Source organism: Pinus tabuliformis, chromosome 1_1 (assembly GCF_031772625.1).
Source record: "Pinus tabuliformis cultivar Carrire ecotype Pingquan chromosome 1_1, CPIR1, whole genome shotgun sequence".
Lineage (NCBI taxonomy): Eukaryota > Viridiplantae > Streptophyta > Pinopsida > Pinales > Pinaceae > Pinus > Pinus tabuliformis.
The window spans coordinates 644,542,445-644,567,218 of record NC_142297.1 but is presented as its reverse complement, the minus strand read 5'-3'; the positions used below and the strand labels follow the sequence as shown (position 1 = coordinate 644,567,218).

Genomic DNA, 24,774 nt, shown 5'->3' with positions numbered 1-24,774 from the left:
CCAGCACCTCCTTCAACAAAAGACACTTTCCGAAGAACAACAAAAATGGATTGAAAAAATTGCCGCCTTTGACATGGAAATACTACATAAAAGGGGAAAAGACAATGTAGTAGCAGATGCCCTGTCTAGGAAAGACGAAGAACCAACACTACTTGCAGTCTCAGTTGTTGTTCCTGAATGGCTTAATGAGATTCGAAGTGTGTATGCCAAGGATCCAGAAATAACTGCGATAATCAATAACCTTCCAGACAACTCAAAATTTGAATGGAAGAATGATATTCTATGGTACAAAGGAAGAATCTATCTGAATGCAAACTCCAAGTTTAAATCCAAGATACTCAAGGAGTCACACGATTCACTGTCAACTAGACATGTAGGATCCTTTAAACCTTACTACAGTGCATGTCAATCATTCTTTTGGAAGGGGATGAGTCACGATATTCAGAAGTATGTAGCAGAGTGTGACACATGTCAAAGAAATAAAAGTGAAAATATTTTGACACCTGGATTACTTCACCCCTTAAACATTCCGAATCAGAAATGGGAAGAAATATCAATGGATTTTATTGAGGGATTACTCGTATCTGAAGGCAAGGACAAGATTTTCGTAGTGGTCAACAGACTCACCAAATATGCTCACTTTATGGCAATAAAGAAATCAGACTTAGCTAAACAAATCGCTGAAATATTTTGCAAAAATATATATAAATTACACGGTTTTCCGAAAGTCATTGTGAGTGATAGAGATGCCAAATTCAAGGGTAATTTCTGGAAGGAATTGTTCAACCACATAGGAACCTACCTAAATATGAGTTCCGCTTATCACCCTCAAATAAATGGACAAACAGAGGTTGTCAATAAATGTTTAGATGCCTACCTACGTTGTTACGCTACAGAAAAACAAAATAAGTGGGCTCAATGGTTGCATCTCGCTGAGTGGTGGTATCATTCGACTTATCATACACCATCAAAAATGATGCCATTCCAAGCTTTGTATGGATATGAACCCCCAAAATGGAAGGATCTAGCTACCGTCCAGAAAAATCTACCTGCTGTTAAAAACCAACTAGAAGAAACCCAAAAAATTGTCCAAACCCTAAAAGAAAACTTGAATAATGCAAGGAACTGTATGAAGCAACAAGTAGACCGAAACAAAACCGTAAGAGAATTTGAAGTCAGAGAATGGGTATTTGTCAAGCTCCAACCATACAAACAATTGTCCTTGAAACAAAAAGGAAAAAATAAATTGGCACCGAAGTTCTATGGACCATATCAGATCAATAAAAAGATCAGCCAAGTTGCATATAGTTTAAGCCTTCCAGAGAAAAGTCGTGTTCACAACGTCTTCCATGTCTTCTGCCTTAAAAGGGCATTGGGCGACCATCAATCAGTGCAAACAACGCTTCCATCCCTAGATGATGAAGGAAGCATCATTTTAGAACCAAAAGGTATCTTATCAACCAGAGAAAGGAAGCTTTGATCTCATGCAATCAAGGAATACTTGATCAAGTGGAAGGACTTACCAGAAGAAGAAGCTTCTTGGGAGACTGAAGCGTTTTGTCAGCAACATCTGTCGTTACGTATGCTTTGAGGACAAAGCATTCTTTTGAGAGGGAGGCAATGTTATATAAAAAAAATTAGTTAGTTTATAGTTTATTAGGCAAAGGGCATGATCAAAGATCATGCCTGTTCACCAAGAGGCACCCAAAGCAGTATATAGCCAGACCTCTCACAAAATGTAAACATCATCTATCAATTATTAATAAGATATTTATCATGGCTTTCAATTATTAAACTCGTGTGTTCCAATAACATATCAGATCTAGCAATGTGATAGATGAGATCTTCTAGGAGCATAAATCTTAGATGTAGAACTTTAACATAGATCTATGCCTAATTTATGAAAAACAAGATTATATGTACCTCTTGAGAAACTTTACTTGTCTTCTTGAATACGGTGCCATATCATAAATTCTTGATGTTGCTTGCAATGCTACTAGGATGTCATATACCACAGAAAATATACTTTAGGACCTTCTCTTGTCACAAAGGAGTAATGCTTCAGTTTTTGCTATCTTCCACAGATGTTGCTCGAACTTATACTTAGAATCTTCGCATCTTTCTTCATCTTGTCTCCATAGGTATAGTAGCTTTTTGGTCTTGAACTAATTATTCTTCCACAACAATTTGTTTTAAATTTCTCACTGTTGTACCATTCAATTCAGACTCAATTACTCTTTTTTGCACAAAGATGAATTATATGGGATGCGGCCCAATAACATGGAGATACATTGCATATAACCTGCAAAATTTGCTTCAGGGATCTCAACCCTAAACCACAGAGATTTGTCACAGAATGTATTAGTAATCCGATCATTAATACAGTCCTTTAGACTTCGGCCTCCAATCAAACTTTGGTCATATTATAGGCCTGCGGTAACCTTAGTCTCGTCCTGTAACAGCCCGCCACCATACCTCTTCTGTTCTCTGAGGGTACTTGGGCCTCTGGTCTGCAACTATACATGCCTCTTGACCTTCATATAGCAACTAAATAGGATCCTTGGTCCATACTTCAGATATATAACTCGGATGTTAGTACAGTTGTAAACTCGGATCACCAAAATACCAACACAAAACTCGGATTGCTGAAGTTGTATGTAAATGATACCACAGGACTAGGAGGTGCCACTGGGTTTGCATAAGGTGCCACAGTGATGAGCTTGAATAATGCACAAATCACAGATCATACACAGATTTGTATAACTCCAGTCATATATGTGTTATTCCTTGGTGTAATGTATAAAGAATCCGCACAGAAAATTAAAGCCTCATGCCCATATTGAAGTAGGTGATCACTTGTATGAATTCCATAAGGAATATATAGTCCTCTGTTACAGTTGTTTATCATAGGCTTGGATCTCCTTGCATTGGTACAAAATTTGGTTTTCTCTTAAAGAACCAAACCATAGAATTTGGTTCCTGCACTGTATACCAATACCACGAATTGTGGAGAAACCAGACAATTCGAATCAGATATGATGTATGCGCGAGCTACAACCCGACTTAGCCATCACCGGAATGGCTCATGCTAACCCGTTAGGGGCGAGAGGAATTGGTACTAAATGGTCGGTTGAATTTACTTTTGCCCAGGTTCATGGATTTGCCTAGGTACTAACTTTGTCCCACTTCTTTGATTCATATGCCCAAAAATTTCCACAGACAGCCTTTTATTAATTCAGCCTTGCTAGATCAATCTGCTCTTCAACTTCCTTCAGCCTATCTCTGATACCATGTTGAAATTCAGATACAAGGTAGAATTTCTTAACTTGATAATTACTTGTAACTGTTATCTATGATTCTTATTAGCATTTGTTTCATTTATTTATGTCCTCAAGCAATAATACATTCAAATATATAGAGAAAATGCACAACAGACAAGAGACACCAGAGATTAGGCCAGAGGCCAGGGAAAAACCCACAATGGGAAGACCCGTCAATCCTTTCCTTATAGATTCTTCATCAACAAGAGAAATCCAAGTCACATCTAACTGACTAGAAGATCCAATTGCCAAGTCAATCCTCCAAATCTGAACATGAAGTCTGCACATAAGTCTTCCATAAGTCACAGAAGATATATGTTTCAAATAGCTCACATATCATGTAAGAAGGTGCATCAAAGAACTCACATCATCACATAGTAGGTGCCTTAGTAGAACTCGCATCATCACAGAGTAGGTGCCTCAGGAAAATTTATATTGTTACAGAGAGAATGCCTCAGAGAAACTCACATTTACATAGAGAAAAGATACCACAAGGAGTTAGCTTTATTTTAGAAGAATGTGCTTCAGATTCCATGCCACAGACCCAAATTTCTCTTCCGTAGATGATCATCGAGTTGCTTTCCAAATGGTGGAGGATAGGTGCCAATATATAGTTGTTCCTTCATGCGAAGAGACAAGTCCTTTGGGCAGGCCAACTTGTCTTTCTTGAGGGCCGACTTTGAAACTTGGAAGGACAAAAAACACTTACAAAAATTCAAATTTTCTTCTTTTCACAAGGGTCACGAAGTACATGCCCATTTACATTTTCTTTTGACCAAAATAAAGCATGAAAAACATGCTTGACAATAAGAATAATAATATTTTTTCTTCTTTTTGTTTTTACATGAAATACATATTGATATAAGTACAATAATTATGAAGGCTGAGCCTAGTTACAATTTCAACACACATGTCCATCAAGCATTACCAAGGGACTGTAAGACTAGCAATCTCTTAGTTAGGTGAGAAATTTTTGGTGTAACCCCAAAAGCTAACAATATGAATAAAATATTTGATGTATGTTACCATTTTTGGATATGGACTTGACATTATTCATGCAAATCATGTTCTACTTTAAAGAATTTACTTTTGTCATTACAGATGATTTTTTTTGGTCAATTTTAAACTGGTGAAGCCGAGGGCTTAAAGGTAACTCTATGCTTATTAGCCACACATGTTCTCATATGTTCGTATTTCAGTATCATGGAGGGACAAACTTTGGAAGATCAGGAGGGCCATTTATCACTACAAGCTATGATTATGATGCACCAATAGATGAATATGGTTAACCCCAATTCCATATTACTTCATATTTTCCTTTGTGCTAAATGGAATAATTTCTTCTCTGATATAGCATTGATTATTGGCATTGCAGGTGATATTCGACAACCCAAATGGGGCCATCTAAGAGATTTGAATATGGCAATCAAGCTTTGCAGCGATAGCTTACTTTTGGGAACACCTGAGTATTTATCACTAGGTCCTGCTCAAGAGGTATTTAATATTTTGTGAGTACGTATTTGTGCTTATTAGGGAATGCAAGTATTAGTATTGCTTAATAAATTTATTTTTTATTCTTTATTATATCGGAGGTGCAATAACACTAAACTTGTGTATATCAGGTGCATTTCTTTCAACTTGGAATATAGTTTGAACTTTATTTTATGGGGATAATGCATGTTGTTAAATCCATTCCAACCTTTCTAGCAAAGAGTTTGAATCTGCTTGATTGAAATTTGTCGCATGCATGATGCTACAGGCACATGTTTACAGAGGAGAACCAGGGTTATGTGCTGCTTTTCTGTCAAACAGGGATGCTCACTCTGATACAACTGTCAACTTCCAGGGTTTGACATATACTCTGCCTGCATGGTCCGTCAGCATACTTCCTGATTGCAAGAATGTGGCATTCAATACTGCAAAGGTGAGTTTAATGGTTTGTCTTCTTTGCGTGAAAGTTGGTTTATGCATTTGGCATTGAATTGTCACCCATCTAGCCAGTATTTGGTGTATTCTCTGATCATCTTGTGAAAAATAATAGTCTTATCATGCAAGCCTACAAGGTAGAACTGTGACATATTCAATGTTCAACAGGGGAACACTTCAGACCAAATAACCCCATGCAAATAGATAAAAAAAATTGAAAAAACAAAATACAGGTAGAATTATGGGGTCTCATCGCAGACACCAGTGCATCAGGACTGAGCAGTCATAAGTGTTTAGTCTGGACAGGAACTGAATTGCTTTATTTTTAATGCTGTTAATGGGTTGGTGGTTGATGCATGCTCCTTTAGAGGGAATAACTGCTTTCATGCATTTTTATGGACTCTGGTATTTTATTGCCCCTTCTAAATTAATTCCTAAATATGCCAATAATGCTTAAAATTTTCCTAGGGACATTTCGTCAAACATATTGGAAGCATACATTGTTACACTCATTTTTCCGTAATGAGAACAAGGAGAGGCTTCACAGAATACACCATAGAACAATTTTGCAAAAGGGAACACCAGCCAAGTCTTTATTCAATAGATGGTGGAATTTATACAATAATGCAATAAATAGAAAACATGGAAACATGGCATATCTCTACTGCAAGTGCTGTTGAGAAACCAAGTACTATAAGATAATGATTGATTTCTTTTGATAATTACTTGTGAATGTTTGTTGGCTTCTTATTAGTTATATTATCTTCTTCATCAAGTAATTATACAAATGTATGGAAATATAAAGATCACAAAGAGACAAAGAACATCAGAAATTAGGCTCCAAGCCAAGGGCAAAACCCCACAAGGGGGAAAATCCAACAATCCTTCTTATAGAATCAAATTAAAATGAGATATCCAAGACCCAAGACGAAGACCAAAAACTGCCACAGTGTTGCGGGGGAGCGCCCCCCCCCCCTTCGAACCCGCTCCCGAAGCGCGCTCCGGGCGGGAGCAGGTCGGGAGCGCGCTCCCGTAAAAAAATTTACGCTCCCTGGTCTGTTAGGGAGCGATTCAGGGAGCGACCGCTCCCGCGCTCCCGGAGCGTTTTTTAATGCCCGGGAACGATCGGGGAGCGATTTCAGACGGGCCGGGAGCGGTTCGGCGGAAAAAAAATCCGTCGGACCCGAAATTTCCAAAAATTTTAGAAATTATTTTTATTTTATAAGCCCAATGGGCCAAAAAAATTTCATTTCAACTTCATTGAGCAAGAGATTGAGAGCTGGAGCAAGAGCAAAGGAGCAAGGAGCAAGAACTGAGGAGCAAGGAGCAAGGAGCCAGAGCTGAGGAGCGAGGAGCAAGTGCCAAGGAGCGAGGAGCAAGCCTGCAGAGGTAAGTAACTTAATCATTTAGTTAGTTTAGCTGGTTAGGTAGGTAATTTGGTTAGTTTAATTTAGCTGTTTGAGTTTAAAGATCATGTATTTAAATTAAATTAATAAATTAAATGAATTAATCCCAATAAACTAAATTAATTTGCAGATTCAAGACTCAAACCCTACAAACATCAAACACCATGGACCTGGGGATATTTATTGGCATTTTCCTCTTCCTGGTCCCTTCTATGGTTATTATGGTGGTGGAGAGTAGGAAACAGAGGGGGCCTGAAACTGAAGAGGTGGATGAAGAAGTCGGAGGAAGTCAAATGGGTGAAAACCCCAGTGAGGAGGAGGTGGAGGAGGGTGAACATGACCCTCAAAAAACTAAACAAGACCAAACTCCATTGTGGAAATATGTTCACAGGGCTGAAACAGGGAGAGGGGGTGGAACCACTAAATTTCATTGCCCCCATTGCAACACTGATTACACAGGCTCATACACCCGTGCTAGAAGACACCTCTGCGGGAAAAGGCCATGGGATGGAGAGAAACAAATAGGAATCAAAACTTGTGCAGCGGTGTCAACAACAGATAGAGCCAAATACATAAAGGAAGAGGAGGACGCCCAATACAAAACAAAAAGATCAAGGGGTTTCTTTGAACCAATCTCACCATCACAAAGAACTCCTTCAGCATCCTCCCAAGGCAGTGGATATGGACATGGAGGCACAGGGTCATCATCTTTAAGGCGTAGAACCATATCAGATTTCCTTGATGAGGGGTGTAGGAATGATGTGGATTCAAAAGTTTACAGGTTCCTCTATGCATGTGGGATACCATTCAATGTTCTACGCTCACCTTATTGGCACGAAATGGTTTCTGCCATAAATGATGCCCCTAAAGGATACAAGAGCCCTGGGTGTGACAAGGCAAGAACTGTTGGCCTTGATCATGAAAAAGCAAAAATATCACATTCTTTGAATAAAATGACAAGTTCTTGGACTGACAATGGGGTGTCCATTGTATCTGATGGATGGACAAATGTAAAAGGCAAACCATTGATAAGTGTTCTTGCTGTGTCCCGAAGTGGTCCCATCTTTCTAGCTGCACATGATTACTCAGACAAGTTCAAGACCGCTATCAACATTGCAGAAGCATTGCTTGAAACAATTGAGCGTATTGGCCCATACAATGTCATCCAAGTCATCACTGATAATGCTCCTAAGTGTAAGGCAGCGGGAGCAATTATTGAGGATAAATACCCGAACATATTTTGGTCTGGATGTTTGGTTCACACATTGAACCTTCTGTTGCATGATATTGTCAAAAACAAAAATGAACAATACCAATGGATTGGTGATTTGTACAAGAAAGGAAAAAAAATGATAAAATTTATTACAAATCATAGCAATACCCATGGCCTTTTCCGTAGTCACTCGAGATTGGAGTTGCTGAAGATTGCGAGGACTAGATTTGGTAGCTATTACCTCACCTTCAGGCGCCTTTTGAAGGTAAGAGAGGCATTAGCTAGCATGGTATCAAGTCCACATTGGCAGGTGTTAAAGGAAAGGGCTACAAATGTAGCTGACATGGCAGGTTTTGAAACGGTGGAGGAGGCCGCTCTTGATGGGCAGTTTTGGACAACTGTGAGACAGGTATTGGATTTCACCAAGCCAATTTATAACATGATTCGGTTTGCAGATACAGACAAACCAGTGATTGGCGAGGTGTATGAGCAAATGGATACCATGTTGGGGGAAATAAAAGACATTGTTCATAATAAAGATCCCAACTTGTACAAACTGATTCATGATTGTGTGTGTGAACGGTGGAATAGGCTTAACCTTCCACTACATTGCTTGGCGTATATCCTTACGCCAAAATACTACTCAGAATCTTGGTTGGGCAAACCTGCAGCAGGGGGTGGTGTTAGGACCAAACCCCATTTAGATCAAGAGGTAACTAGAGGATATCTGGAAGCATTAGAAAAGTTGGTGCCTGACAGGGAGGAATGTGCAGCTGTGCGCCTTGAAATAGGCAGATACTTCAGTGGCAGTGGTTTGTATGGTAACTTCCATGCAATGGACGACAAAGATAAATTTGATTCTCTCACATGGTGGGAAACATATGGCGGCCACGGACTTTTGCCAAAATTGGCAAAAAAAGTTCTTTCACAGGTTGTAAATTCTTCTTCTGCAGAGAGGTGTTGGAGCACCTACAGTTATATACATAATGTGAAAAGAAACAGACTCAACGAAAACCGAGCAGAAAGCTTGGTTTATGTGCACTACAACTTGAGGTTGTTGAGCCATTACTGTGATCGGGCTAATGAAGATCCCACATATAAAATTTGGGACAATCACCCTGAGGACGACAATTTGGAGGATGGCATTGTACATATTGAAGAACTAGAAGAGGAGCTTGTACGGGATGAAAATGAACCAGTTGCAGCAGCCATGCCACCTCCACCTCCACCTCCACCATCCAGTAGCAGTTCTCGGGGCCCGAGTCTTGTTCCATTGCTGTCGCCACCTCCATCGACACCCTCGCGTGGAGGCTCTAGTTCTGGTCGTCGGTCTGTGCAGGAGACTCCTAGAAGACCACCACGACCTGCTTACACTCCTGGAGACTCTCGTGGCAAGGGCCACTTGTAGATTTACAGTTTACTTGTCTTTTTTAGTTTCTATTAGACTTTAGTTTTCATAACTGTTGAGTTTTAAGTCCTTGACTCTTGACTCTTGACTCTTTCATATCATTATGACATTATGATATTTTTTGTAAACATTATATCACCGTGACAATGAAAATTTGAAGTTTGAAGTTGGGCCTTGGCAATTATAACTCATTGGTAATGATTGTGAATTATGAATGTGATGCTTTGTGAAAGACTAAAGTTGTTTCATTTCATCTCATTATTCATGTTTCATTTTATAAATTTTTAACATTTCATATCATGTTAACAGTTAGAAGTTAGGACTTAGAAATATCTTCGATATTACTTCTTGTAATGGTTAAACTTGGCTTACAAGTACAACTTGTTACTTTGGTGATCAATGATGATAAATGTTATTGAATTTTCAATTCTGAAAGCTTGAAGTTGAAACTTTAATATTGAATTTGATGAATCATGATTTATAAGACTCATGGACATGGTTGATGACGATTATAATTTCTAGATGATTGATGTGATATGGTTCAATGATCAATTTATGTTTTTTTATGTTTTTTATGTCTATTTCATCATTCTACATGTTTTTATTGACATATATGTATCAAAAATAAAAAAATATAAAAAATATATATATTTTTAAAAAATCGCTCCCCGATTCGCTCCCAAACCGGGAGCTTCTGAAAATGGTCGCTCCCGCTCCCGCTTCCGCTCCCGCTCCCCGCTCCTGCTCCCGCTCCCAAGTAACATTGCTGCCACAAAGATCCATGTCAACCCTCCTCAAGTCTCCTCCAATCAAGTCAAAGTCAATAAAAGTGAACGTTGGTCAAACTCTTCTGAAATCTGGTCAAATCACAGAATTTTCAGACCTGCAGCGAAGGCCAAAGTTTGGGCCTATAATTTTCACAGAGATTCCACAAAATCTTCACATGTGTGAGCAGAAACAAGATTGAAAACCCAAATTTTTATCTCTCTTTTGACTTCTCTCTCATTTGACTTTGTCTCTCTTTCTTCTTGATTAGGCACAAAAATCAATGGATGATGTGATGTGTGAGGGTATGTCTGCAAGAGGTCAAGTTGACTCATATATATACCTGTCTAGGAGGGTCGAATAGCTGCCACATAGGCTGACTTGTCCAAGAAGGGCTGACTTGGTGTTGTGTTGACTCTTGACTCAAAATCAAAATTCTTTTTCTTTTTCTTTTTCTTACAAAGGTCCAAGTGGGACTTGACTCAAATATATTTCTTTTGACTCATAATAAATTATTTTTGACTCTTTTGACTCTATAAGCATGAAAAACATGCTTTGACCAAAAATAAAATAATAATAATAATGAATATAATAAATATTTTGATGATGAAATTACGTTACATTATGAAGACCGACACTAGTTACAATTTCAACAAGTGCAACCTAGTCTTGATGAACATAATGCAACTGCTATTGAAACCCGACAATGAATTCGACATCCCACAAATCAATTCAGTCTTTGAAAACACCAATGAAGGATCTGTATAACCCCTCCTTCCTCTTTCTCCATTGAAGCACAAATGAAAGATTTGATATGATCTCTCCTTGTAGATCGGCTAGGGTGTATAGTTTCAACATAGAAGACAATTTCGACCAGATTAGCCAAGGTGGATCTTGCACCACCGAAATTACTCTCCTCACTTTGGGTTTGCACCCAACCTTCAAGCTGTGAAAATTTCCGAATCTAACAAACCATAAATCCTACTGCAGTAAACCGATTTGCATTACCTACTTGTGTTCTTCAGCTTAACAAGTTATTTTCAAAATTATTCAGAAAATATTAATGCAAATACATTGTTGCCTACACCAATATACAAATCAAGTGTGGAAAAATAAATAAGACAACCATACAAAGGACACACTTATTTTTGTTCTAAATGTCCCCGGAAAAACCTAGTGTGGGAAAACCGGTGCATCAAATATGAGGGTTTTATTATTAAGCAGATTTATGAATACAACTAGGGTGTCAAATCTGGCTCGCTCAACAGAGAATAAACCCAACAAAAGTACCTCTATCTTGAGACAGATATTTTGTCTAATCTAGCAACTGGATGAACAAACCCCACAGGTGACTGTGTTGTCCCCAGTGTTGTGCAGCAATGGCTGCTCCTAGCTCTGTGCTGGAACTGCGTCACCTCCTCTAGGAGCTACGTCACCCTCCCAGTGAGCCTTTCTGGCTCAGAAATCAATTTGTTGAACTGATGCTCGATGTGCCTCACAGAAACCCCAGTGTTGCCCTAGGTGACTGCGTCAGCTCCTCTAGCCTCTGCGTCACCCCTTTTGGAGCTGTGTTGTCTCCCCCTGGTGCTATGCTGCCTCTCTGCTATGTATTCTCGGCCTTGGACGGAAGTCCCTTTGCTGAATTGCCCCTCTTTGCACTAGAAGCTTACTTTGAAATCCTCAGCAAACCACGCCTCAAAATTTAGAATTAGCTCAAGTGTTGCTCTGTGTGTGTGTGTTCTCCAACTGACCCCAAACCTCCCTTTATACTTTTCCTATTGAGAAATCAATGACCGTGATCTAATCTCTAATCAATGACTAAGATTAAATTAGACTTGATCCTCTTCTCTTAGAAGCTTCTCACCCATATTTTCATTAATACCCATTAATATTTTAATTTTCCTAAGTTTAGACTTAGGAACCCCATTAAAAATAATAATTATTTTAATAAAATACAATTCGGGTGGAATTTCACTAAACGATTTCTGGGTCTTGGAGATCTCATGTGTTCTAGCCCCTCCACAAAATTTTGGAGCTAGAGCACATCCGATGCTACCCAAAAAATCAACACAAGCTCCAAGAGCTCTCAGATCAATTATCAAAACGATCATCCAATTCAACATATCAAAGAGTGAGCTCTAGTAATCTTTTTAATGTCATGAGTAATCATAATGTTAGTTTTGTTAAAAAGTAACTAGGTTCGGTTTTCATAATGACGTGTAATTGTGATTTTATGTAATTGATGAAAAAAAGAAAAATAAAATTATTATTGTAATTCTTGTCTCATGGGTTCCATGAGCAAGGAATTTTATTTTAGTATGACTCCCATTGTGAGTCCTTAGGATTGGTCATAAAATCAATTTAAGTCTATGTCATGTATGATGGACCCTTCTTGGGCATATTACACTTATGTAAGAGTCGATAGAAATGTTAAGTAGCCCTCCAAGACAAGCACAAGGCATCCCTCTTCAAGTCGGCTTATTACAGTGGAAAACCGCTATAAATAGGGGCATCTGAATTTCATTTAGACACAAATTTTTGGTCACCAAGTCTAAAGCAGAAAGTGCGAAGTACAACAGAAAAAAGAGCCGAGATAAGGTAGCCGAGAAAGTACGAGGTTTGAAGTTTAGGTGCAGACGAAAGACCCGAGAAAGGGTGGCCAAGAAAGTGTGAAGTCTGAAGCCTAATTGCAGCAGAAAGAACCGAGAAAGGGTAGTCGATAAAGTGCAAAGTCTTAAGCTTAGTGGCAGCAAAAGAGAGGCCGAGACAAAGAAGGTAAAGTTTGGAAGGAAGGCCAAAGATTTGAAGCTAAAGAAGATCAAAGTGGAAGAGGAGTCGAGAAAAGGAAAGGAGCAGAAGGTTGATTGTCGTTGTCAAAAGAGAACTTGTGTCTTGGTCTTGGAGTGGCAGATAGGTCAAGGGTCTTGCTCTTGGTATACATCAATTAGAATCTCTATAAGAAGAAATTGTGCGGGTTTTCCTCCCAAAGAGTGAGAGGTTTTAGTCTTGGATGACAACCTATATTTTGTCTCTCTTGTCTCTTTATGGTTTATGCATTGGTAGTTGTTTGATGAAGAAAAACACTAATAACCTAAGTAAAAGAAGATCCTAATCTAATGAAGTAAAAAGCACTAATAAGTAGTTACTAATAGAAGATAAATCACTTAATTGCTATGCCCTAGATTTCTCAACATGGTATTAGAGCTAAGGTGACTAAGTCAAGGAAGGGCATCTTATCAAGAGACACTCAAGGATCAAATCTCAAGGAAGCCATCAAAGCGAAGATCATCTTGAAGTCAAATGAAGCATCATAACCCTAAATCAAAGAAGTCTACAAAGAAGTATTGGGATTGTCATCAAGAGGAAGAAGGCCAAAACCCTACATCTACTCAAGACAAAGTGTTTTGAAGACTATTCATCCAAAGGAAGCAAGATCAAAAGGTGGTATTATCTCACTCTCTATGGGATAAAGGATCATTATTGAAGAATACTACCTTCATCAAGGAGAAGTTTTCTATCCTCTATATAATCATCAACATCAAGGAAGCAACAAGAAGAAGGAGCATCCTATCAATTAAGTATATTTATGTTCACATCTGAATTTGTCAAAATGGCCTTGTTGACCTCTACTGGTCAACTACCCATGCAGTGCACCCCGTTTTTTTGACAGAAAGAAGCAGCACCTGATCAGCATGTCCGTGCCATCCTGCCATCATCAACAGCTTGATCATTTTTTTTGTAAACCCAGTCTGCATGTATGAATTGTAAATAATCTAAGCAGATCAGAGTCATGTATGTAAAATTGCCTAGGTGGACCTAACTTTCTATGATAATCTATGTCCCGGAAGGTTTTTCGTCTCACCGATCCATGGATCGACAGAGTTTTCCTTCAAACCTGACCCCAAAGCCGGGATGGATTTTGTCATTAGAACTTTAGGAGAATCCTAGTAAGTTAATCTGCTAGATTATAGTAGTGTCGCAGAACTGGGTGTTTTGTGAGGGTCTGTATTAAATGGGTTTGTCCCTTAAGATGTAATTTTGTAAAAGTCATGATGTAATGTGTCCTGAGGGTCGAGAAATGTTTTAAATCCCCTCATGAATCCTAAGTCCTAGGTCCTAGGTGATGTTTCCGAAGGCTTAGTTCAGTGATCCATTTTAAAATGAATTAAAAAAATTAAAAAATGAATAAAAATAATAAAATAATAAAAAATAAATAAAAATTATAAAATGGAGCAAAAACCCTAACTAATAAAATAATAATATTTTAAGTTAATAAATCGACGGATGAGATCAAGAGATGTCTTGATCCTCATCAACGGTCGAGATCATTTCTACATGGATCACTCGAACTAGCCGTTGGGATCATTTCCTTTAAATAGGTTGCTAGGGGTCATTTCAGATCAATCTGATCTGTGAGTCTGTACTGAAAAGCTCTCTTGTAATCTGATTTTCTGGTTAATAAAAAGACTTTGGGGTCCAAATCGTGCTGGTGTTACTCTCTGGGATTGCTATGAGATCTTTAATTTTCTGCATATTTCAGTTTTTAGCCGTTAATCATAGCTTTTTTTTTTAAGAGTAGTGTGAGCACAGGTATCTTGTTCACCTGCTAGGGTTTGAGGGCTGCTAGGGTTTCTGAAATAATGGCAGGTATCTCCATTATTTTCTGAGATCTAGCAGCATTCTTTCTCTCTGTGCTGATGGTTGCTTGAGATGTGCAGGGAAACTTTTTAGTGAAGGATATTTGTGGGCGTTTGGGGAAGTTCTAGGCTGAACCAGCCGACTCCCACAGGCTCTTCTGTGCAGAGCCCAACTGATTGTGCCCTGGGTTAATCATTAAGAGTTTCTTTTCTGTTTTACATTGAGAGATTTTCTTTCTGTTCACAGTGAAGTTCAAAATTTCTGATATATTGAAAACATTACTGCAATTATTGTCAAATCTAGCATTTCAGGGGCCAAATTTGTAAATTAATCAGCTGTCTTAGGGTTTAAAATTTTCTGTTCTAGGGTTTCAAATTTTTGTTCATTTTTTCATTAGGGTTTTGTCCTTTTTGCAACTTGCAGGAGCCGGGTTTTTTCTTCAATGGTTTGCCAAGCATAAGTCTGTGAGAAACCCTATTGTTTCAAAGACTTTCTGTCTCTCGGAGGATCGCTTTATTCTGCTACATGCATCAGCTGTTTGTTAATGCCATTCTGAGCTGTTTTCAAGCATTGCTAAACTATACATCGTTCATATATCTGTGCAAATTTTTCCAAAGGGTGGTCTCTGCGACGGTTGGTTCCAGACGTGATTAGCGTGAGAACCCCCAAAGAAATCAGCGGATTTATTCCTCTCGCAGTCAGGGTTCTGGTCAGAGTTTTCACATGTTGAATTTATCATTGCAAGCGTCCAGCCATAAGTCCAGATCGATCACGCCATAAAAAAAAAAGTGGCCAGCCTGAGCAGTGAAACAGCTCTTGAATATTTCGCGTGGATACCCTTCAGCATAAGCATTTGGCGGCGGCGGAAAAGGACAACTGAGGATCCCGATTGCAGTTGTTTTGTATCATGATTAATCTGACGGCTAGCATTCCCTGGAAAATCCGAGCCCAGTCGAAAGTCTTTTAGCAGAATTTCTTCAGTGATCAAAGCATTCGAATATTGGATTTTCCTCGTTGACATTTGCGTGGCCTGGTCGTGGATCTCCTGGATACATTTCATCAAGCGCCGAGAGCTGTAGCGTACAGAGTATTTCTTTGATGGCTGTGATGCACATTCGATTGGCTGCGTTTTAAGACGGCCTCAATTCAGGCGTATACACCGAGCGCTAGCCTGTCAATACACCTGCAAAATACAAAGAAAAATCATTGCGTGAGTGCCAACCCTCGTCGGTGCATAATCCAAACTTACAGGTATTCGGATTTGGGCTCAACAGGTAAACTGAAACTCTAACCCAAAATCGTATTTGCCGTCGAAAGCCGCATTCAAATCGATTTTAAGCCGTCGGCAGCAGGAGGAAAGCTAAAGGGGCGTACAGCGTATATCCTTTGACGGCTTTGAGCGAATATCTCTGAGTGTTAAGCTAAGAAAACATCAAACCGCTTCAAATCTTTTCTGTCCGCCCGCAGCGTGAACGCATTCCCTTCATTACGCAGATGATCGACGCTCAGTTTGGTCATAATTACGCAGATCAGGGTAGCGTTTCCACTTCTATGCGTTCGATTTTTTTAAATCCGCAGGTAATCGTTTACTGTTTTACGCATTAGTTAGGGCAGTCGTATTTTGATTTTTTTTTTGATTTAGTTTTGTAAATGATTATGTATATATTGGTTGCATAGTTTAGACTTAGGTTATTTGATTTCTTTTTCGTTTTGTTTTTAAAATATATGAAAATGCAAAAAAAAAGGTACGTAGGGTTTCGTTAGATTTTTTTTAATTAAACTTTTTTTATATATATTTATTATTTTAGTTTAAAACTTTATAGTTGTTTAGATTTTAAATAATTTCATAATATAAAAAAAAAAAAAAAAAAGAAAAAAAAAGATTCTAGATTTAGTTTCATTTTTAAAATAGTTTTTAGAATAAAATTTTAGATTTTTTGATTTTCATTATAAAAAAAAAAAAAAAAAAAGATTTATTTATAAAAATTTTTTAGATTTAGTTTTATTTTTATAGTCTAGTTTTAGATAAATTTTAGATTTCATTTTTTACTTTTGCTTTTTTTTAGTTCAAAAAAAAATAAAAATTGAAAAATATAAAAAATTTTGTGGAAAATTATTTTTGCCAGTTTCAGTGGTTTTCATGTTATATCTTTTATGCTGAGGTCTAAATTTTTCAAGTCGAGATGCGAATACGATGTCTGGTTAATAATTCATGATTCGTGGTGGTTTGAAACATTAATCTTTTTAAATTTTCAGTTGCTGGATATCGTTTTCATCCTTCTAAGAGCATTGTGATTTAGCTGATTGCTGTTCATGGTCCACATTTTTATATCATTTAACAAGTAATCGTTTTAACCTCAATCTCTTAAGGCACTGGTCTGCTAAGTTAATCAAATCCATCGAGTGCTTTTCATATCGCGTCTCGTGTCTCCCAACCAACTGGTCGACAGTTGGTCTCATTCATCTCACAGGGACTACCCCCCTTAGCCGCGGGAGACAGGCTTAAACGGAGGGACCGGGGATCAGAGTGACAGCCCCCGGTCTGAGGGTTGTCGTGTCAATCTGCGCGACAACATTTTTTGGCGCCGTTGCCGGGGACAGAGTTTTTCTGTTCTTGAGGTTTCATCGACATTCAGCTTCTCATCTTCTCATCTCTCATTTGAGCTGGCAGATTCAAATATTTTGGCATCTTTTCATCACATATCAGCAGCATCTCTTCAGTTTTGTTTCTTGTTTGGGTGGCGACTCCATTTTTCTCATTTTTCCCAGACAAGAAGCTTTCCTCATATCTTCTTGTGTTTACTTTTTGGATCCTAGAATCAGATTCGTTGTTCAAGTGGCGACTCCACTTCTCTCATCTCTTAATTTTCTTGAGCAGAAATCTCTTTCTATCATCCATTTCATCCCCTGTTGTTCATCATGGATTATTCATGTAAACCATGTCATTTTACTAATAATCTCCATGATCTTCCGAAAGAGGCCATTTCTAAATTATTTAAGTTCTCGGGTAATGATCCGGTCGCTGTTTAACATCATTTAAACATGTTTACTTGTGTAAAGATCTTATATTGTAGATTTCCTCAATATAATCATGAAGATTTCAAGATGCGTCTATTTGTCCATTCTTTAGAGGGTGATGCCTTGAATTGGTTTAATAATTTTCCTAATGATTTTTTCACTTCTTTACAAGACATTCTCGATGCTTTTAAAGATAGATATAATAATCCAAACAGCTTGCCTTCTACCTCTAAAATTGTGCAAAAAGAAGAAAGTAATCATATTAAAGGTCAAGCTGTTGAAGAAAGAGTTCAAGATCAGAATATGTCATTAGCCGGAACTATTGCAGATCAAGTTCATGACAGTGAAAAATCGGGAATAAATGACAATGAAAAGGAGGAGCAAAAGCAAATAATACAAGATTTAAAGATGATGGTGAAAAATATGGAAAGCAACCAAACTAATCTTATCAATGATGTTAAAACTTTGCGCACCCATCTGGAAAAACGTAATAAGGAGATTGAGGACACGCAAAATCAGCATGCTAAGGAAATTGAGGCCATGAAAATTAAATATGAAACAGAAATTAGAAGCATGCAAAGCAAGATGTCAGTCTTAGAGGAAAATATGGTGACCATGAAAGCTGATCATGATAGGGAAATTGACTCTATGACGTTCAATCATAACAATCAGTTGGCTGACATGCAAGCGACTCATAAAGAAGAGATAAATTTCATGCAACATTGCTTGATGGACATAGAGGAAAGGAATGATAAGGTAATAAAACACATGCAAGAACACCATGCCATGCAAATCAGTGCTATAAGGGATGAATGCTCTAGTCAGATGGATACCATTAGAATACAGGTTCAAAAGTTTCAGCAATTGGAAAATGAAAGAAACCAGATAACATCAATAGATCAGGAGCCTTCTCATTTGTTGCAACAAGCTCCATCTTATTATGAGGAGGTTATTAGTTCAGTTGAAAGATGGTTGATTGAAGATGGACTTAAGAATGATAAAAATCAGATGCGGGCAAAAGAGAGACATATCATGCATACTTCATCTGATAGTTTCGAGACAGAAAGTTCCACCTCATCAGTAATTCATCTTGCCAGAAAGAAAAAGCACAAAAGGAAGAAAATGAGAAGAAGATTTGACACATCAGACGACCGCGAGCAGCTTGATTTTCGGATAGGAAAAAGTCCTACCATATGCAAAATTGGACATGGCACATCCGACAAGCAGCCGACAGATTTGCCTGAAAGCAGGCAAATGCTCAGTATGCACTATATTGAACACATCTGATGCCGTAGGGCATCCTTTGTATCGTATTTCTAACCCTACTCCTTGTTTTTTCCGCATTTTTGTTTCTGCTTTAGATAGTTAATAAATGAAGAGCTTTTATCTTTATTGTGCTTAACGTATATGTTGATTTTTGGATGGACGCTACTTATTTTTGTGTTGTATGGATGCAGATTCTGGATTCTCACATTCCTGCAAGCAGCAACGTGTCCCCAAGTAGAGCCAGATGTTGACCTCTACTGGTCAACTACCCATGCAGTGCACCCCGTTTTTTTGACAGAAAGAAGCAGCACCTGATCAGCATGTCCGTGCCATCCTGCCATCATCAACAGCTTGATCATTTTTTTTGTAAACCCAGTCTGCATGTATGAATTGTAAATAATCTAAGCAGATCAGAGTCATGTATGTAAAATTGCCTAGGTGGACCTAACTTTCTATGATAATCTATGTCCCGGAAAGTTTTTCGTCTCACCGATCCATGGATCGACAGAGTTTTCCTTCAAACCTGACCCCAAAGCCGGGATGGATTTTGTCATTAGAACTTTAGGAGAATCCTAGTAAGTTAATCTGCTAGATTATAGTAGTGTCGCAGAACTGGGTGTTTTGTGAGGGTCTGTATTAAATGGGTTTGTCCCTTAAGATGTAATTTTGTAAAAGTCATGATGTAATGTGTCCTGAGGGTCGAGAAATGTTTTAAATCCCCTCATGAATCCTAAGTCCTAGGTCCTAGGTGATGTTTCCGAAGGCTTAGTTCAGTGATCCATTTTAAAATGAATTAAAAAATTAAAAAATGAATAAAAATAATAAATAATAAAAAATAAATAAAAATTATAAAATGGAGCAAAAACCCTAACTAATAAAATAATAATATTTTAAGTTAATAAATCGACGGATGAGATCAAGAGATGTCTTGATCCTCATCAACGGTCGAGATCATTTCTACATGGATCACTCGAACTAGCCGTTGGGATCATTTCCTTTAAATAGGTTGCTAGGGGTCATTTCAGATCAATCTGATCTGTGAGTCTGTACTGAAAAGCTCTCTTGTAATCTGATTTTCTGGTTAATAAAAAGACTTTGGGGTCCAAATCGTGCTGGTGTTACTCTCTGGGATTGCTGTGAGATCTCTAATTTTCTGCATATTTCAGTTTTTAGCCGTTAATCATAGCTTTTTTTTTAAGAGTAGTGTGAGCACAGGTATCTTGTTCACCTGCTAGGGTTTGAGGGCTGCTAGGGTTTCTGAAATAATGGCAGGTATCTCCATTATTTTCTGAGATCTAGCAGCATTCTTTCTCTCTGTGCTGATGGTTGCTTGAGATGTGCAGGGAAACTTTTTAGTGAAGGATATTTGTGGGCGTTTGGGAAAGTTCTAGGCTGAACCAGCCGACTCCCACAGGCTCTTCTGTGCAGAGCCCAACTGATTGTGCCCTGGGTTAATCATTAAGAGTTTCTTTTCTGTTTTACATTGAGAGATTTTCTTTCTGTTCACAGTGAAGTTCAAAATTTCTGATATATTGAAAACATTACTGCAATTATTGTCAAATCTAGCATTTCAGGGGCCAAATTTGTAAATTAATCAGCTGTCTTAGGGTTTCAAATTTTTCTGTTCTAGGGTTTCAAATTTTTGTTCATTTTTTCATTAGGGTTTTGTCCTTTTTGCAACTTGCAGGAGCCGGGTTTTTCTTCAAGGGTTTGCCAAGCATAAGTCTGTGAGAAACCCTACTGTTTCAAAGACTTTCTGTCTCTCGGAGGATCGCTTTATTCTACTACATGCATCAGCTGTTTGTTAATGCCATTCTGAGCTGTTTTCAAGCATTGCTAAACTATACATCGTTCATATATCTGTGCAAATTTTTCCAAAGGGTGGTCTCTGCGACAGTTGGTTCCAGACGTGATTAGCGTGAGAACCCCCAAAGACATCAGCGGATTATTCCTCTCGCAGTCAGGGTTCTGATCAGAGTTTTCACATGTTGAATTTATCATTGCAAGCGTCCAGCCATAAGTTCAGATCGATCACGCCATAAAAAAAAAAAAGTGGCCAGCTTGAGCAGTGAAACAGCTCTTGAATATTTCGCGTGGATACCCTTCAGCATAAGCATTTGGCGGCGGCGGAAAAGGACAACTGAGGATCCCGATTGCAGTTGTTTTGTATCATGATTAATCTGACGGCTAGCATTCCCTGGAAAATCCGAGCCCAGTGGAAAGTCTTTTAGCAGAATTTCTTCAGTGATCAAAGCATTCGAATATTGGATTTTCCTCGTTGACATTTGCGTGGCCTGGTCGTGGATCTCCTGGATACATTTCATCAAGCGCCGAGAGCTGTAGCGTACAGAGTATTTCTTTGATGGCTGTGATGCACATTCGATTGGCTGCATTTTAAGACGGCCTCAATTCAGGCGTATACACCGAGCGCTGGCCTGTCAATACACCTGCAAAATACAAAGAAAAATCATTGCGTGAGTGCCAGCCCTCGTCGGTGCATAATCCAAACTTACAGGTATTCGGATTTGGGCTCAACAGGTAAATTGAAACTCTAACCCAAAATCGTATTTGCCGTCGAAAGCCGCATTCAAATCGATTTTAAGCCGTCGGCAGCAGGAGGAAAGCTAAAGGGGCGTACAGCATATATCCTTTGACGGCTTTGAGCGAATATCTCTGAGTGTTAAGCTAAGAAAACATCAAACCGCTTCAAATCTTTTCTGTCCGCCCGCAGCGTGAACGCATTCCCTTCATTACGCAGATGATCGACGCTCAGTTTGGTCATAATTACGCAGATCAGGGTAGCGTTTCCACTTCTATGCGTTCGATTTTTTTTAAATCCGCAGGTAATGGTTTACTGTTTTACGCATTAGTTAGGGCAGTCGTATTTTGATTTTTTTTTTGATTTAGTTTTGTAAATGATTATGTATATATTGGTTGCATAGTTTAGACTTAGGTTATTTGATTTCTTTTCGTTTTGTTTGTTTTTTTTTTTTTTATATATATATATATATGAAAATGCAAAAGAAGTACGTAGGGTTTCGTTAGATTTTTAATTAAACTTTTTTTTCATATATATTTATTATTTTAGTTTAAAACTTTATAGTTGTTTAGATTTAGAATAATTTCATAATATAAAAAAGAAAAAAGAAAAAAAAAGATTCTAGATTTAGTTTCATTTTTAAAATAGTTTTTAGAATAAAATTTTAGATTTTTTTATTTTCATTATATAAAAAAAAAAAAAAAAAAAAAAAGATTTATTTATAAATTTTTTTTAGATTTAGTTTTATTTTTATAGTCTAGTTTTAGATAAATTTTAGATTTCATTTTTTACTTTTGCTTTTTTTTAGTTCAAAAAAAAAAAAAAATTGAAAAATATAAAAAAATTTGTGGAAAATTATTTTTGCCAGTTTCAGTGGTTTTCACGTTATATCTTTTATGCTGAGGTCTAAATTTTTCAAGTCGAGATGCGAATACGATGTCTGGTTAATAATTCATGATTCGTGGTGGTTTGAAACATTCATCTTTTTAAATTTTCAGTTGCTGGATATCGTTTTCATCCTTCTAAGAGCATTGTGATTTAGCTGATTGCTGTTCATGGTCCACATTTTTATATCATTTAACAAGTAATCGTTTTAACCTCAATCTCTTAAGGCACTGGTCTGCTAAGTTAATCAAATCCATCGAGTGCTTTTCATATCGCGTCTCGTGTCTCCCAACCAACTGGTCGACAGTTGGTCTCATCATCTCACAGGGACTACCCCCCTTAGCCGCGGGAGACAGGCTTAAACGGAGGGACCGGGGATTAGAGTGACAGCCCCCGGTCTGAGGGTTGTCGTGTCATTCTGCGCGACAACAGGCCTTTTGCAAGGAAAGCAACAAATTTGTAATGACCCACTTATAGTAAATTAATATTTATGAAATTGAATAAATTAATTAAATTTAAAATTAAATAAATTAAAATTAAATCATTAAAATAAATAAATAAACTTTATTTCAAATTAAGATATGCAAATAAAATAAAATCAGATTTTGTTTATAAAAATCGACACGTATCATAATTTAGACACGGTGATGGATGATGTTGGTAAAATTGAAACTTATAAGAAGGAAGGGACAGTTGGAGGCAGGGAGGAGAAAAACAGGAGAAAAGCTGATACACAGAGTTTGTTATACACAGAGTTTGTTTATCATCAGGAACAGTTGGGCCTTGCTTGTTTTGAGGTTTCTGGGCACGGGAGAAACAGTCTGCTTCAACTGAGAAGTTTACTGGACTGAGAAGCGAGGTTCTACTCAGTTTGGTTGGTTGGTTTCGGTCTTTTGGTAACTGAAGCAGGAGTAGTTTGAGGCATCATCGACTGTAGGATTACAGGTAAGTACTTTCACTGGTTCTTTCAGTTAAATTTATAAAATTCAGGAATTTTTATCACAGGATCATGATGTTTAATTTTAGAAGCCCTTATTGTCTCTGCAATGGTTGTAATATTCTGTTATTCATATTCTGTTCATAGGGAATAGTTGTTTAACTCATTCACAGTTCTTACAAAATTGGTTGGGGCTTCAAACTATCTTGCATGGAAGAAAAGGACAAATTTGAATCTCATTGAAAATGAGTTTATGGAACATGTCAAAGGTTCTATCACTAAACCAAGAGAGGAAGATGTTCAAGCTCTTGCCAAGTATATGAAAGGGGAAGTTAGGGCTCAAAGGATTCTCATAGAATCCATCAAGGATCCCCTCATCCCATATGTATCTAAACTCAAAACTTCAAAAGAAATCTATGACAAACTGGTAGAATTATATTTTGTAAGCACTGTTGGAGAAGTCATCTCCTTAAGGCAAGAACTCTACAAGTTGAATATGTCAAGGGAAGATGGAATAACATCATATTTTATGAGGATATTTGAGATTCGAGATCAACTACAAGATTTGGTAGAAGTAATGTCTGACAGAGAAATGACTACAGTTGTATTAAATGCACTAATAGAGGAATGGGGTAACTTCATTGCAAGTATCTATGGGAAGAAAGAAGCTACTCCATTTCAGGATGTATGGTCACAATGCAAGATTGAAGAATCTAGACTAAAGGCCAAATTTGATGTGGGAGCAGGTAAGAAAAATCAATCTTATGCTGCAATGACAAGAAGAAAGGGACAATTTGGAAAGTTTAGTCCTCAGAAAATGAAAAAGAATATGGCTAAAATCCAATGCTATGGGTGTCAAGAATATGGACACTACAAAAGAGATTGTTCTAAGATCAAGAAGGACAATAACAAAAGAAGAAGAGAAGAAGCTCATATCATCGAAGAAGTGGAGGAAGTTGAAAAGAAGAAGTCCAAGATAGAGAAAGTAAGAGATCTCTACTATGACTGAGATAGTCTTCCTCACCTAGGTTCTTTTCAAATTCCTAAGTCTTATGTTGTAAGATATGGCTATCATAATTCATTAAATGGGATGCATCAACGCATCATAGAAGCATTGAAAGAAAGAGCTCGGGATATCATCATAGAGAAGCATGAAAGATGGTTAGAATCTATGGAAGTCAAGGATATAGCCCTTGGGAATCTCATTGGAAACATTAGTGGCAAGGTCATCTAGTAAAAGGTTCATCATACATATGACAAAAGGAAACAATTGCTGATGGGAATACTTTAGATCCTTAAGATTCTTTGATACAATCTTCATCGAAAGGTTCACCGATGAAGCCACTTATTCTGGTATTATATGTAGATGACTTGTTTCTAACTGGGTCATCCAGGCTCATATAGGATTGCAAGAAGAATCTTGAAGCTGAATTTGACATGAAGAACATGGGGT

General features: G+C 37.8%; 1 protein-coding gene across 1 annotated transcript in view; it reads left to right on the top strand.

The window, feature by feature from the left end:
- The window catches only part of LOC149214994 (beta-galactosidase-like), a 356,920-nt gene that overhangs the window by 189,412 nt on the left and 142,734 nt on the right, over positions 1-24,774 (top strand). The window contains exons 5-7 of the mRNA XM_089392482.1: positions 4,520-4,604; positions 4,696-4,814; positions 5,080-5,244. Coding sequence (XP_089248608.1) covers positions 4,520-4,604; positions 4,696-4,814; positions 5,080-5,244 — 369 coding nt within the window. The remainder of the gene's footprint in view (positions 1-4,519; positions 4,605-4,695; positions 4,815-5,079; positions 5,245-24,774) is intronic.